Consider the following 17,388-nt stretch of genomic DNA (forward strand, 5'->3'; position numbering starts at 1 on the left):
CAGATGAGAAAATCAGTCAGCAGTTTTGACATAAGAGTCCAGGTATCTGTGATACGTGATTTAAATGCGAAAGTGAGTAATGTGGCAGTTGAGGGTATAATTAGGGAGTATGGGGTATTCAATATTATGAATGGAAATTATGAACAGCTTGTGGAGCTGTGTACTGAAAAAGGACTGGTGACTGGGAATGCCTATCTTAAAAAGAGTGACACATCCAAGTATATGTATGCGAGTAGGAAACACGGTATGCAGGCATTATTGGATTACATATCAACTGATAGGCATGTAAAAGAGAGACTTCTGAATGTAAATATGCTGAGAAGGGCAGTTGGTGGAATGTTTGACCACTATCTTCTTTAGGCAAGGGTGAAGACTGTAAAGGTTTTCAAAAAAGAGGAAACGACGTCAATGAGAAGAGAGTGGTAAGAATAAGTGAGCTTGGAAAAGACACCGTGAAGCAACACCAGAGAAATCAACTGAAGAATGGCAAAAGGTTAAAGTAAATCAAGCAATGGGAGTGGGTGAGGAATGGGAGGTATTTAGGGGACTAGTGTTGGTGTATACAAGAGATGTATGAGGCTTGCAAAAGGTGGGAGGTAGGCAGATTAGAAAGGCTAGCGAATGATGGGAAGAAGAAACAAAGTTGTCAGTGAGAGAGGAAAGAGAGGTGTTCAGGCAGTCCTTACAGCGAAGGAGTGAAAATGATTGGAGGGATGTATATAAGAAAGTGGCAGGAGGCCAAGAGGAAGGTGCTGGGATTGAAAAAGATGCAAATGAGAACTGGAGTGAGCAATTATCCATAAACTTTAAGAAGAATAAAAAGACATTTTGGAAGGAGGCTAATTATGTGCAAAAACGAGAGAACAAAAGGGAACATCGGTGAAGGGGACAAAAGGGGAAGTATGAACAGGTGATGAAGTGAGGAGGAGATAGAGTGAGTATTCTTAAGGACTGTTGAATGTGTTTGGCAATTGTATGGCAAGTGTAGGGTGTTTGGGTCAAGGTGGTATACAAAGAAAGAAGGTCATGGATAGTGGTTTGGTGAAGACAGAAGAGGTGGTGATGAAGTGTGGCAAGGCAGCTGAAGTGGATGGTAATGCAGTGGAATTCTTTTAAAAAGAGAGTGACTGTCGTTGATTGGTTGCTATGAATTTTAAACGTATGTTTACATCATGGTGAAATGCCGCAGGATTGGCAAAATACATGTACAGTGTCACTGTAAAAAGGCAAGGGGGGACAAATGAATGTTCAAACTATAGAGGTGTAAATCTAAATGTACCTGGTAAGTTGTATGCGAGGGTAGTGAGAGAAAGGGTTGAGACATATACAAATCATCAGACTGGGGAGGAATAGTGTGGTTTCAAAGTCATACAGGACGTGTGGATCAGATGTTTGCTTTCAGGATGACAGAGATGTCTTGTTGAAGATCTTAAGAATATACCGTGTTGGAGGAAAGATGCAAAAAGCAGTGAGTTTCTATCAAGGGTGTAGGGGGTGTGTATGAACATGATGAGAGGAGAATGAATGGTTCCATGTAAAGGATGGTCTGTGGCAGGAGTAAGTGATGTCACCATTGCTGTTTAATTTGTTTATGGATGGGTAGCGAGAGAGGTAAATGCAAGAGTCTTGCAGAGAAAGGTGAGTATGCAGCCTATGAGGGATGAGAGGGCATGGAAGGTAAGTTATTTGCTTACTGATGATACAGCACTGGTTGCAGATTTGATTGAGAAACTGCACTTAATTGGTTTAACAGGGATGAGAGAATTTAATTGGGAGTGATTTTAAATGGAGAAAAGTTGGAAAAAGTGAAGTGTTTTAGATATCTGGGAGTGGACATGGCATCAAATGAAAGAATGGAGGCGGAAGTGAGTCACAGTGTGGGTAAAGGGGGCAAAAGTCTATAAGCGCTGGAGAATGTGTGGAAAGAGAGGGTAAATATAAGTATGTTTGAAGGTATAGTAGTTCCAACAATATCAAAAGAATGCGAGGCATAGGCTGTGCAGAGGAAGGTGGATGTTTTGGAAATAAATTGTGTGTAGACAGTATGTGGTGTGAGGTGGTTTGACCTAGAAAGTGATGAAAGGTTAAGAGGGATTTGTGGTAATAAAAAGTGTGGTTGAGACAGCAGAAGAGGGTGTGCTGAAATGGTTTGGACAAAAGGAGAGAAAGAGTGAGGCAACATCAACAAAAAGGCTATATGTGCCAGAAGTGGAGGGAACAAGGAGAGCAGGGAAACCAAACTGGAGATGAAAGGATGGAGTGACAAAGATTTTGAATGATAGAGGTCTGATCATGCATAAAGGAGAAGGCATGCAAGGGATAGAGTGAACTGGAACAATGTGATATACTGGGGTCAAAAGACTGAACCAGGGCATGTGAAGCATCTGGGGTAAATCATGGAAAGGTCTGTGCATTTGAGTAGGAAGAGCTTGGTGTCTTCTTTATGGTAGTTGCATCATGGGCAAGAAGAATCTTGGGAAATGTTGAAACACTGTTTATAGTGTTGTAGTGATGGGTGATGTCCAGAGTATAAGCAGGAGTGTGACTCATGTTTGTTTGGGAAGAATTTATTTTCCTGTGCCTATAAGTTTTCATCAGTGACTGAGCAACTGAGAAACACATGATTTTGCACATCTATCTTAAAGGGTACATATACTGCATTTCTACTGACTTTGACATATAGGTCTCCCCCGTTATATATGTGAGGTGCGTTATGAAAAAATGCTATTAAAAGTGAGCCACTCTCAATACAGTACAAAGTTAAATATGTTCCATATCCTGTCTAACACCAAATAATACATACTGTGCTCTCACTAACTGACAAAGCAAGCATGAATACTGTCAAACATATACAATAAGATTTTTATATATGTATATATACTCAGCATTTCCCGCATTAGCATGGTTGCATCAAGAACTGATGGCAGAGCCTTAGAAGGTAAAATTCTCATTTGACCTCCTCTGTTCCTTCTTGGAAAAGTAAAACAGAAGGGGAAGGGAAGGATTTCTAGCCCCCACTCCAACCCCTTTTAGTCACCTTCTATGATATGCAGGGAAAACATGGATGGTATTCTTTCTCCCCTATCCCCAGGGATAATACATATTATGTACAATAATAAAATTCAACAGAAATGAAGTATAAATGGCTTATCAAACACAATGGTTTTCCTTGTACTAGATAACTGATGACTGTCATGAAGGATGACATGAAGCATCTGTAAGTATGAGATAATGTAGAGTCAGAGTTATCAGCTAGCAACAACAGTCACTTTCTCCATCTCCTCAATTAATCTACTTCTTACTCTTCATCAATAATGAAGTTCACTGGGCAATAGGATCATTAATCTTGGCTACAATCCTATAAACTGTACACTTGACTAGCTCAGGTTAAACATATGGCCAACTATACCATGGCCATCTCTACTTTCAAGTCACCAAGGCACCTCCAGCTTGGTTTCAGGTCTTACATTCTTCTTGTGCTTCTTAATAAAGAGCTTTTGATAAGAAGAACCACATATAGGAAAGTTGGCAAGTGCCATGAACCACAAAAACATCAACAATAGAAGCAACCATCAACAACTTGAAAAAGGAAATATTATATGTATGGTGTTTTGATGGCATTACCTGTGATGCAAAGCCTATACCTATGGCATAAAGTTATCACTATACATTATATCATGTAATGCTTTTGTATATATATCTTCATACTTGATCATTTCCTGCATTAGTGAGGTAGCACCAAAAACAGACAAAGAAAGGCCACATATGCTGAAAACCATATATGCAATGAAACCACACCTCCCATAGACCTTTCCATGATTTACCTCAGACACTTCACATAGCCTGGTTCTGTCCACTGACTGCATGTCGACCCAAGTATACCGTATCGTTCCAATGCACTCTATCCCTTGTATGCCTTACATATATCATTAGTTCCAATGCACTCTAACCCTTGCATGCCTTACATATATCATTAGTTCCAGTGCACTCTATCCCTTGCATGCCTTACATATATCATTAATCAAATATTTAGACAAAAAAAATGGGTTTTGTTACAGACCTATTTCGCAGTGGTCTCAGTCTAAAATGTTACGGGTATTTTTGCTTGTAGTAACTCTAGTCCTATAAATTTCCCACACTATATACTTGTGCAGCATTGGTAAACAGCAGTCAGATAGTCCACCATCTTATTTCTCAGATCCTTTTTTCAGGGAATAAATACATACTGCAAGTGCACTAGACTTTGATTATGTTTGGTAGGCCACCAACTGGGTGCATACCTGCCAACCTATACCATCCTTACACACTTGATGTGTAATCTGGCCACTTTTTTAACCTTAGAGAATGTGATCCTGCTGACCACTTAGATCTCGATATCATAATATTCAACTGAAAGATAAGCTTTCTACCTGCATGCCACTTAGGAGGCATATCATGCAAAGTTTGAAAAGAGGCACTTGCTTTGTTCTCACAAAATTGTAGATCTGAACTGCACCAATCAAAGCAGGGGAAACCTATGTACTAACAATAGTGTTCTAAAATTACTGTAAAATGCAATTTCTAATTATTTTTCACTGAAGTGTAAAATTTCTTTAAAGAATTCCTGTAATCCAAGGCATACACTGTTCTTGTGACTTTATCAAATACTGAGACTGAATTCTGGCTATCACAGTGCTAAATGTATAACTTCACATAATATCAGTAGCCACCGCCTCTAAATCCTTCCTTTTATTACTCATTGCAACATTTCACCTTATATACAGCAAACATAATCTACAATTCATCAAGAAAGTACAGTCATAAAATTCAACGACTGAGACAATCCATCACTTATCTTAAACTTAAATGCTCTGCATAATAAAGAGTCTGCAAAAAACAGTCACTGAAACCATCTGGCATGTTAATCAGGATGTTGTTCATCAAGTTAAACTACAATAACAAGTGACATCTACAGAAGTAAAATCAAATATGATATGTAATCAGAATATATTACACCACTAAACAGCATATCTACAAACATGAACAATTCTACACAAAGAACTTATAAGTGACTCCACATTGAAAAGATACTGTCAGGTTATGCACAGATTTCTGTAAGAAAATCTACAATATTCCACTGGGCAACCTGTCCTTAAACAGACTCAAACAATCATCATACCATGTCAAAGGTAAAGAGGATAGTGGGCAAGTTTACCAACACACACATGGAAGAAGTATGCTTCATGAGTAATCTTGGAGCCTGCTACACAGCTGCTCTTTATCTCTATTTCATAAATATCACCTGCCTTCTTGTCTGACTACTTTAAGAAAATGCCATCATAAGCATAACATCTTCCACATTCAAGAATAAGAAATGAAAAAGGGCTCATCATTTACCAAGAACGATAATACCATTCCATGAAGGCCACCTACTAATTACAGAAATATCAACTCAAATTTGAGATATTTTCCACAAAAGAAAATTTATTACAAGGAATTAATTCTGCCACACTAAAATGTTCCCCAAGTAGCTTAAACCACAATCCTGTGACTTCAAAGGTAACACTGACACTAAAAACACCAACTACACCAATGATATAGTATTAACAAAAATACATTTTCTGAGTGGTACTTTACAAGGATCTTGACTCAAGAGGCCTCAACCCAATCCCTTCCAAAAAAAAACTTGCTTGTGAATATCTCCAATCAAAAAGTTCATACTTATAAGATCACTAATAATTTGCCAGTAAATGAAAAGCCACAAGAGTCTCAACCCACTGTTCTATGATTTCAAAGGTGAAGACAGGTCTGCTTGCTGATCATCACTAACATAATCACAAGCCAATGTTTTATTTACAAAATAAGAATGATTAATTTGCTGCAAAACCATCAATTTTCTGATTTACATACAATGGTGTCAGCTGTACTAAATCATAAAGAACTGCATTTGTTATGAATTTTTTTTTTTTTTTTTTTTTTTTTTTTATACTTTGTCGCTGTCTCCCGCGTTTGCGAGGTAGCGCGAGGAAACAGACAAAAGAAATGGCCCAACCCCCATACACACGTACATACACACGTCCACACACGCAAATATACATACCTACACAGCTTTCCATGGTTTACCCCAGACGCTTCACATGCCTTGATTCAATCCACTGACAGCACGTCAACCCCTGTATACCACATCGCTCCAATTCACTCTATTCCTTGCCCTTCTTTCACCCTCCTGCATGTTCAGGCCCCGATCACACAAAATCTTTTTCACTCCATCTTTCCACCTCCAATTTGGTCTCCCTCTTCTCCTCGTTCCCTCCACCTCCGACACATATATCCTCTTGGTCAATCTTTCCTCACTCATTCTCTCCATGTGCCCAAACCATTTCAAAACACCCTCTTCTGCTCTCTCAACCACGCTCTTTTTATTTCCACACATCTCTCTTACCCTTACGTTACTTACTCGATCAAACCACCTCACACCACACATTGTCCTCAAACATCTCATTTCCAGCACATCCATCCTCCTGCGCACAACTCTATCCATAGCCCACGCCTCGCAACCATACAACATTGTTGGAACCACTATTCCTTCAAACATACCCATTTTTGTTATGAATACTAACAATATATATTACAGGAACTATTCCCCAAAAGCCTCAAAACTAAATCTAATCTGAAATGCCAATTAACTTCATGATAATTCACTTAAAACTGCAATTCTTGTGTGGAAATTATCACAAACATCCAAACCCATACTAGAAAATTATCCTCATGGATAGGAATTAATGTGCTGCACCATCATATAAACCCTTAATTTGAGATCGAACATAAAATATCTTGTATGTCAGTGGTACAATAAATGCATCACTTTCTGGTATCTCTAAAGTCATAAGGCATGATTTACCATAACATTTTGTTCACTTAATGGCAAATTGTTAGTTCTCTTGCAATTTTTCAAAACAGCTTCACTAACTGAAGCTGACAGTGACTCAAAAAGAAAAAAAAAATTTGGGAGGGAGCTATTACAAATAAAAACAGGCAGTAACATACACTTGCAGCAAAAACCCATGCTCTTCAGTCACCCTGAAGCAAAATCCCATGGATGAAACAGTGGCATAACTTCCTTGTAAACTCAGCAATATTAGATTGTTCCCCTCTTCATCTCTAAGGTCATGAAAGTTGGACCAATGACATGATCTCTCTGCATTCCAAACAGCTGGTAAGCTTATTAAGGCCTAGCTGCGCAAGTCATCATTCAGTATAATACTATAGATATAAATTCAGTCTGATTCAATGAAATATCAGTATGATTCAAGATAAGGCTTAATGCACATATCAGATTTGACTCAGCCAAAATATTTACTACCACTGATGAAGAACCTACTTAACCAAACACTCCAAGTCTTACGCTTCCATTTACCTGATGTCTGTTATTGCACATTACTGTATCATGATGGCAGAGGAAGAGACTTTCACTGGTGACAGAGCACTGTATCTATTCCTATCAAGTGACGGCTGTTGGTTCAAGAACCTTTACGGAAAATAAACTCACTGGCAAAAAATCACTCACTAGAATCACTCTGTAATGACAGATGGCAGTTCAAGACTCTTAAGGGACAGTTCTTTCCATTTTATGGGACAAATCAATATGGCAGCTACTGAAATATCAAATAATGGTTCAAGGATCTTATGGAGCAGTTCATTCAAGGAAAAAGTACCTCCACAAAATGAAAAATGGTGGTTCAAGGTTCTTATAGGACAGTAAAGTATCATTATGAAATGACAAATGATTTTAGGCTCTGACAATCAGGCTCAATGAATAAGTACCAAGCTGATATGAATAAAGACGACTAAGGGTATTCTGAGAAAGTTCCTTCCTTGAGTATGTTTGAGGTTTTTTACAGTTCTAATGAAAATGGAAATAATCACAACTTCACATTTCTGTTATCTTTAAAAATATCCAATCCGTTGTTGGGATGTGGCTCAACAGAATGGAGATAGTGGTAAGTGGCTGGTGAACAAAAATATATGCTTTGAGATAATAATACATGAAACTTACTTCTGCTAGTGTGTTTGAAGTGTGAACAGTAAGCAAGCTGTTACTTTTGTCAGTGAAATAAAAGGGGTCCATTAATTTTATGGTGAAGTGTTAGTTCTTCCCATATGAAAATTCCTATAAACTAAAAAATTGCTCTAAAAATACAACCCATATCATATGGGGAAAAAAGGGGAAAGCAAAGGATTATCTTAAAAATTCTAGTACTCACTAACTAGTCCTAATCATGCATGTTCCATTAACACTTTAACGAACTGGAGGAGCATCCCATAGGCCAATACCAAAGTGAATCCAGCAGCCACTAGTGGTGCTTAGCCAAGCATACGAATTTACAAACTAATGTAATTTGTGACATCATTTTAAGTTATAAATCATGCTTTTCAAAATGTATTTGTTTGTAAATGGTTGCTCTATAATAAAACAAATACACAATATATTTGAGAGAAAGAGACAGAGAGTACCAACATCACCATTTACATTATCGCTTTCCCTACTCTCTTTCAATAATTGCCTTTCTCCTTATTCTCCAATATCTTATGGGTATTGAGAGTAATAATCTCATTTGTGGAACTAAAAAAATACTCATAAAGCATTATAAGGACACTTCTGAGACAAATACAAGTGGTTCACATTTACTTTGGGAGATGATAATGGGTGCTGAGTCTCGGCTAGCCTCCACGCCACCAGACAAATTCACAAACTACTCATGAAGAGAATGGGAAACATCTTGCATACTATTCATACTACCAAAAACAACAGATGATGAATACAAGTGTTTTTGTGACTTTTTTAAGAAACTCAATGCATTTGTCATCAGTTCATTTACATAAGTTTTATCAATGACAAGACATATGTCACTGGTTCGTTAAAGTGTTAAGTGCAAGAAATTTATGAAACAAAGACACTAAACGCACTTTAGGTTTTCATATCATGCCATAGCTAAGATACTGGGTACCATCAGTTTGTGTGACTGCTAGCACTGCAATAAAATACCTATTACTATCAGCACATTCACATTTAGTACTAATGCTAACGACCATATATCCTAACCATGCTATGTTAAGCCAGGGTTTGAATAATACTTGTAATATGGTTATACCTAATCTTCTTAATGTTCTTAAAGGGATAACTCTACATGGAGACAACATTAAATGATGCAAAACCATATGCTGTAAATCTAACAGACAAAATCTAAAGAAACTATTCTCCTACATAACAAATACTACATGATTTTGTCATGAGTTATGTTTTCTGCATATATCACTGAGGCCATTTAATAACAAGCATAAGAGCAAAACCAGTGAGTTGAATTCAAAAATAAAAAAAATGTCTTTAACAGAGACGGCTGCATCAAGTGATTATTCAATTGTCGAAGATTACCATTTCCAAATTATTGTATCAACTTTCTAACAATACAGAAATCAAAGAACTAAAAAGTTCTGGAGACAAATACAATGCCTGAAATAAAGTGCATGACATGAAAATGATGCTTAGTCAGTTAGAATGGAAAAATGGTTAGGATATAGTCAAAGTAGTTTCTATGCTTCCCTCATAATAATGACAATAGGAGCTCAACTTGATGTAAAAGTATCTCTGTAAGACACACCTCTGCTTCAGAATTCATTACTAAAATCTAAAAGTCCTTAAACAGCTACTAGATACAATACAACAACAATAACACAGGACAACAGGAGTTGGTACTTACAAAGGACATAACGCCACATCACATTCACTAACCTTCTGTAAATAGGTCACATAAAACAAAATCAGTACAAAGTTCACAAATATATGACCTCAAACACATTAAAAGTTTATAAGTAAAATAGCAATATTCTTACAAATAAAACACCATTCACATGTACGGAGACATAAATAAACAAAATAATATTCTAATATCACTAGCATATGAAACCTATTATGCAGTAAAACTCAACAAATATTGGTGATTTGTGTCTGATACTCAATTCACCGCTCAGGGAAACTATTCATGTCCAAATATGCAAAACCACATATATATGGCTTACATTGAAACAAAATCATGGGCATTCCAGTACAGATTCGCTGAACTGAAGAAGATTCACTTAAAAAGAGGATAACACATGATGGCCATAAAATAAAGTTATCAAATTTATAAATGCAGACAAGTAATCCCAAACTTTGCAAAAACCAAAGTTCACAAAACACAGATATTCCAGTTCAAAGTATTGCGGTGATCCCCACTTCTTTTCGTATCTTTATTTAAGTATTTTCCCATTCACCCTAATAATGTCACTATCCAAGATCATGCCTTTCTTCATATTCTGTCGTCAATCATAACCCACAGTCCCACCAAAAGAAGGACATGAAAAAAAAATCTCATTAATTCTTGTTCCCCAGATTATCAAAATAATCATGTGGCCTTCAATTTCCCCTCACTGCTCCAACTTCACCAAATATCTTTACCGAATTAGCCAAGTTTAAGTAAGGGTGATGCGCAGGGAAGGGGCATGACCACAGGCTCTATGGGTGGAGGTAGACTCCATAAGTCCCCAGAAAAGGCAATGACCACTCACTAAGGTCACTAATGGGTTACTGTGGTTCACCCTACAGAGCTACCATACGGGTAGCATTCAATTTACAGTGGAGAGTACATGTGTAGACTGATATTCTGCTACATATCATATGACTGATGTCCATTGCATCAAAAGAGTTAAGTGTGATATCTTTTTCTAATTTATATCTTTCCAGTTTATTTTGTTGAAATCAACGTTCGGATTACACAGGTCATCAATATAAACTTTCGATGTTTCATTATTCTTTTTTCCATATTCAAATTTGGAGTATGTTATAGCTACTTCCAAAATATTAATCAGAAAAACTAGCTATATTCATTTGCATTTGTGATAAGTACCAAGTTGTTGATGAACAAAAGGTCTAATGTGGTGATTCTTCATGTTATGCTATTAATTTGTAACAAATTAAACTTATCACATGTTATCGTTACTCTGTTCATGCAGAGACCCGCTGTTTACTGTTCTTCACCTAAATGTACAACCATAGTCTGCTCCATGCTCTTTTTGAAGACTGAGGTGGGAACTAATACATCTAGACCGTATCACAAATATCTTTTTTTTTTTTCAAGTGTCTCCTACCTTTGATGATATTTTTCTTAACAATTTACCATTTCCTACTTTAAACGAAGCACCAGAATCAGATGAACAACAGTCCATATGCTTCCTTATACTCTCTAGCTGTCATGTAAAATGCACCAAAACCATAGCAATTTGTGCTACTGTGCTACTTGAAGTGCCATATGAGGAGACCACAAACAATCAATGACAGAACAGCACCAGATGTCCTGTGATGCCCTGCTGGATGTGTTGTGCTCCTGGACACATTATGTTTTATAAAGGAAAACCAAACACAGTAAAAACACACCAGCATGTGTTGCACTCCAATAAAGAGTCAATGACAAATAAACATATGTTGCTTGATTCATCAAAAGAAAAAGATACCCTGTTTAACCAAAGACATCATAAACAAGTAACATGATATTTGAAGCATCATACAAGACAATGTACCATCAAAGACACATCAGATTGGACTTTACTTCTTACTGCATCACTGGATGAGACACAGTACAATAAAAAAAACTTCAGCATATACTGTGCTGCGTGATGTTTCACAAAATGAGACACTGTTCTGGAAAAGGCTGCCAACTCCACTCCTAGGTACCTAAAGCAATCCACTTCCTCCAAATCCTCCCTGTTTAAACTTAATCTCAACCCATCCTGTCTCACTCTCCTGCTCCACTTCATTACCTTATTTTCATTCACATTTACCTTCAGGTTTTCCCTTTCACAAATTAAGGAGTTTCTTTCAGGAGTCTGCCACCAGAGCCATGACATCTGACAAAAACCGATTCATCTCAAATGCCACAACCCAACCTCAGCATATTACAGACCTGCCCCTCTCCCAACAGCTCTTGCATTCAACTCACTCATCACCCTCCTTATAAACAAAGTAAACAACTGAGGAATCAAAATACATCCTTGACACTGACCCACCTTCACTGGGAACCATTCACATCTTCACTGGGAATCATTCATCTTCCTCCCTTCCTACTCATACACATGCTTTACTCTCCTGTAAAAATTCCTCACTGCATCGGTAACTTTCCACTTACCCCAAGTTTTCAGAGCAACTTCCACGAGATCTCTCTATCAACAGTATCATACATTTTCTCCAATCCGTAAATGCCAAATACAACTCATTCTCTTTCTCCAAGTGTTTCAGACACAAATTCTTCTCCACAGTCAGATGTTCTTTGCATGCCTATACCTTCTCAAACACCACGTCTTTCTGTTTTCATACGTGTCTACAATGAAATGCAAGGCACCTCTAGAAAGTGCATGAAGTATCCTTTAGAGAAAAAATCTAGTTTCTGCCATCATTCCCTTGAGAAAAAGTCTAGTTTCTGACATCATTCCCAAGAGGCTAGAACTGACACACATTGCTCCACTCCACAAAGATGGAAGCAAAGCAATAAAAAACTATCAACTGAGAGCATTAACATCGCACATCATAAGAATCTTCGAAAGAGTCCTAAGAGGTAACCTGACTGACTCTGGAAGGGAACAAGCTTCATAACCCAAGGCAACATGGTTTCAGGGCAGGAAGATCTTCTTATGATCTTGCCTATCTCAGTTGCTCGACCATTATGATAGGATCGTTGAAGCTGAAGCTCTGGAAAACAAAGAAAATGCTGAAGTGATTTACAGAGACTTTGCAAAAGCACATAAAATGTGAAAGATGAGAATAACTGGAAAATCTGTGAGACGACTAAATAACTTCTTACCTAACAGATCACAAGTAGTTGTAAACCATGCCATATCTAATGTATCCATATCATCCTTTGCAGGTGATTAAGAACAAGCATGAGAATCACATCAATAGAAGATACCGAAAGGCTACATAAGAGACATAAACGAAGTCTTCAACTGGGCAACAGAGAACAATATGCTTTTCACTGGAGATAATTTCAACTCTTCCAGCATGGGGGAAAATCAAGAAACCAAAAACAATAAAAATACAAGACAGACACAGACACAATCATAAGCCAGTTAAATAATGTGAAAGACATTGGAGTACTAATGTCAGACAACCTAACCTTTTGGAAAAAAAAAAAAAGGTTGGCTGAGGCAGAGGAATGGCAGGTTGGACCCTGTGGCCTCTCAAGACATGAAATAAAACAATGATGACATCATTCTTTCACAAATTGAGTATTGCTTCATTCTAACATTACCCTACAAGGCAGGAAAGATGTAGATACAGGAAGTGTCAAAATATTTGTCACAACCCATCTTAACGTCATAAAGGAACTAGATTACTGAGAATGACTTAAAACATTGATGCTATACTCCCTGGAGTGTAGACGGGATAGGTAAATCATTATCTATACCTAGAAAATCCTAAAAAATATGGTTCCCAACCTACACTAGGAAATAACATCCTACTGGCATGATTGGCATGAATGACTTTATAAAATATCTATCTATACTTCTGAAGCCTGTTCCCTTCTGGAACCCCCTCAAGGGGTGGCCACAGCAAAAAAGCTCCCACAACTGGTGAACTCCACTGCTGCTTTTTAACCTTTAATGCCTCACCCTTAACAGGCCACTGGCAGTGGGCAACTCTTGCACAGTGTTTTCAGAGGCTCCTACCTAATGTGCCTACCAACTATTTCTGTTGACTGTGTATACCTAATGTTCCAATCCATTACTTTTACCTATTCTCCCATCTAATATTCCTACCAACCACTTCTACCCAATGCTCCTGTCTCATGTTCCTACCTACTGCTTCTATCTATTCCTCCTACCATTTTGCTAAAAGGCAGAGCTAGCATAAAGCACTCACCACAGGAAAAATCTAGAGTTACAAAGAATGAACCATGTGAGTCAAGTTGTGTCAAGTGTTATACATGACATGGAGAGACTGTATTATTATGAACAGAATGCCAGCAGTCCACACATGGGTGAGGCAGAAAGAAAAGGCAGCTATCTGAGTCAGGGGAGTGCAACTTCACAACCACTGAAGCACAAGCTCATTACACAGCCATCCCTAATCCTCCCAATACCCAGGCAGGAAGTCTTTCTTTCTTTCATACTATTCGCCATTTCCTTCATTAGCGAGGTAGCATTAGAACAGAGGACTGGGCCTTTGAGGGAATATCCTCACCTGGTCCCCTTCTCTGTTCCTTCTTTTGGAAAGTTGAAAAAAAAATGAGAGGAGGATTTCCAGCCCCCACTCCCTTCCCTTCTAGTCGCCTTCTACTACACGCAGGGAATATGTGGGAAGTATTCTTTTTCCCCTATACCCAGGCAGGTAGTATCAGTAATAAACCTCCCCAGTCATTGGCTGCATACCAACTACTACAAAAAACCTTGTAAAATACTACCTCTGAAATCCAGAAGTGACATATGCATAAAAAGAGAGAGCACCTTAAACATCCAGGCCCCAAGACTCTTCAACACTGACCTTGCCATCTACCATCAGAAACAGAATGGAATGCATGGTAGAAAAGTTCAAAAGTGTACTGGACAAGTGCTTACATAATGTACCAGACCAGCCAGGCTGTTAGGGTTATATGGGCTTGAGGGATGTGGCTTCAAACAGCTTGGTCAACCAATGACCCAATCCAGCAGCCCGAGCCTAGCCCAGGCTGTGGGGGTGAAAACCCCCAAAGGCTCCACAAGATATCCACAAGGATGTATCCAGCACCATTTCCTGCACCAACAAGGTAGTATAAGGAACAAAGAAAATGGCTTCATTTGCTAAAATGTCATGTTTAATACACCAAAACCACAATCCCCATCCATAAGGAGGCCTCAGAAACCTTTCTGTGGTTTTCCCCAGCCACTTCCTATGCCCTGTAATAAATAATCAATAATTAATGTTTCACTGTAAGCACTATCAATGATCAGGAGAAAAAAAATCACTCCAAACATCACCATGGTGGGTTTAACATTAAAATTAGCCTGCCAGCAACATAATATATCACAAGTGTAAATCATATCACAAAATTTAGCAGTATCAACACAGAAAATACATCAGTATTCTCAAGAATGAGAGCTGAAACCTCAAGGTGGCAAACTTTTTATACGTAAGTTTAATAGTTATAAAAAAAAAATCCACACTGACTTGATGACAATAAGAAACTTATGGCACAGACAGCTAAAGTTGGGGAAGGCAGCAGCATGACACTGTGGATAGGGAATGGGGGTACAGTTTTAGAAGTTACTGCAGTTTTTGAGTAGTTTTGTCACATCACCCTTTAAGACAGTATAGTTTGCTTTTCTCTTGCATTAACTATGACGGTGACATTTCTAAAGAGTGTTTTCCTATTCTGAAAATGTCAGCCATATAGCTTCAAGTTTCATAAGAGAACTACAAGAGTGAGGAGTGAGAAATTAGATCAAAAAAATATATTTCAATACATTTTCAGAAATCTGTTAGAGTATGCAACTTAACATAGAACTTACAACTTACATTTAACACCACGAAAAGAATAATACTTTCTGCTTACTATTCAATCTAATACACGAAGATATTCTTACCTAAGTAATGTTACGGCACTGCTGAGTCATTTTAAGTAACACGCTGTACAATAAGGTACTACCAAAACCCCTATTATAAGAAAAGCTATCAAACTTTTAATCAAGAGCACACATACAATCAAACACCTACAGTCCTGCATTCCAGACTTCAATAACTTCCGTAACTTGGCACTAGTGTTGGAAGAATTTACTGCTCTATTGTCTAGGCACTGTCCTGGCATCTGGTCTTCACTAAAGCCCAGTGTTAGCTCTTTGAACTGCTATGCATAGCTAATGACATGAAGCAAGTGATGCTACAAAAATTGTTTAAGAAGGCCTTAAAGCACTGTACATGCCCAAGTACGAACCAAAGAGCAACTCTAACCATATCACATGATGCTCCCAAGCCTGAGCTGAGTTTCAAACAAATTTAGACTAGCTCTTATATTGGATGTAATGCAAGACTCATTCTCTGCCCCTCCTAAGTCATCAACCTCACTGCAATGTTACTCATATTCACTCATCCTTAACTGCTCCAGATGCCATTCAAAGCACTTCAACTCCTATGTAGTTATCTATTGCTTCACCTGTATGCATTGTACATTCTTAGATTAGTAAAAGGAAAATTTCTGATCAGTATAATAAAGACTACAACTGCAACTCTGTGTAATAGTTGCGCAAACCTAAATACAGGGAAAACAAAACTCCATTAGTTGTTATAATCTATTTGATAAGCTCTTAAGTCATCTTGGTGCTTGGTGAAATTTCACATATGCTTTTAGAAACTCGCACTCAACTTTTATCTTGGTGCTGCATGTCATTAGTGCATCACCAGTGTGCACTGTTTGCTCTGTTTTGAACATGAGGTGGTCATATCCACTTCACTCAATTCTTCTGTGTCTTTTGTCCTTGGCTAATGGACTCTACTAAGCATCCATGACCCAATGACGAAAGTAGAGGTTCTAATGATATAAAAAGAAAAGACATCAATTCTTTCTGAATTCTACACAATCTAAAGCAAGGCATAACACAGCATAACCTGTGTAAGCCTTTTGGAGCCAGTTCTTACATTCATGACAGAAAGAAGCAATGTGAAAAGCTGCATAAATTCTATACTGAAAGTATACAATATTTTCATACCAAACTGCCTTTCTCACTTTAGCAAAGTAGCATCTGGGATAAACAAAAAATGACTTCAACTGCACATATAAAATCTCTAGCTGTCTTGTATATAAAGAAAAAATGACCATGACTGCACATATATATTCTCTAGCTGTCTTGTATAATGTATCAAAACTAGCGTAACCCACCATAAAATATAAAGCAAATCAAAAGGCCTACGAAACTTTAAGAGCAGATAAGAGCTAAAATCAAACAAGGTAGCGTAACAACATTTGTCCATAATAAGCTGGAAAGAAAAGGAATAATAAAGATGTTACAGAAAATGCAAAACAATTGCAGTAAGCATTCCCGCCACAGAAATACAGTAATCATAGTGACATACAGACCACCAAGAACAAAACAAGCATAATGTAATGAGATTTTAGTAGATCAGAAGAGGTACTATTTATCATTATCACCATAATCATTATTACTATTATCATTAATATGATAATTGTTATCATTATCATTTCCATACATATTCATCATTTCCCGCATTAGTGATGCAGCATCAAGAACAGATGACTGAGCCTTAGGGGGAAAATCCCCACTTAGCTCCCTTCTCAGCTCCTTGTTTTGGAAAAGTAAAACAGGAGGGGAGAATTTCCATCCCCCTGCTCC

General features: G+C 37.7%; 1 protein-coding gene across 2 annotated transcripts in view; it reads right to left on the reverse strand.

The window, feature by feature from the left end:
* Positions 1–6,587: 6,587 nt before the first annotated feature.
* LOC139758247 (uncharacterized) overlaps positions 6,588–17,388 on the reverse strand; it is a 29,862-nt gene continuing 19,061 nt past the window's right edge. The window contains exon 2 of one of the 2 annotated variants that reach the window (XM_071679468.1): positions 6,588–12,757. In XM_071679468.1, the coding sequence (XP_071535569.1) occupies positions 12,730–12,757 (28 nt within the window). In that variant the 3' untranslated portion in view covers positions 6,588–12,729. Of the gene's footprint in view, positions 12,758–14,824; positions 14,941–17,388 lie in introns of those variants that run through there. The other variant, XM_071679460.1, reaches the window with a different exon arrangement.

Source organism: Panulirus ornatus, chromosome 2, assembly GCF_036320965.1.
Source record: "Panulirus ornatus isolate Po-2019 chromosome 2, ASM3632096v1, whole genome shotgun sequence".
Taxonomy (NCBI): domain Eukaryota; kingdom Metazoa; phylum Arthropoda; class Malacostraca; order Decapoda; family Palinuridae; genus Panulirus; species Panulirus ornatus.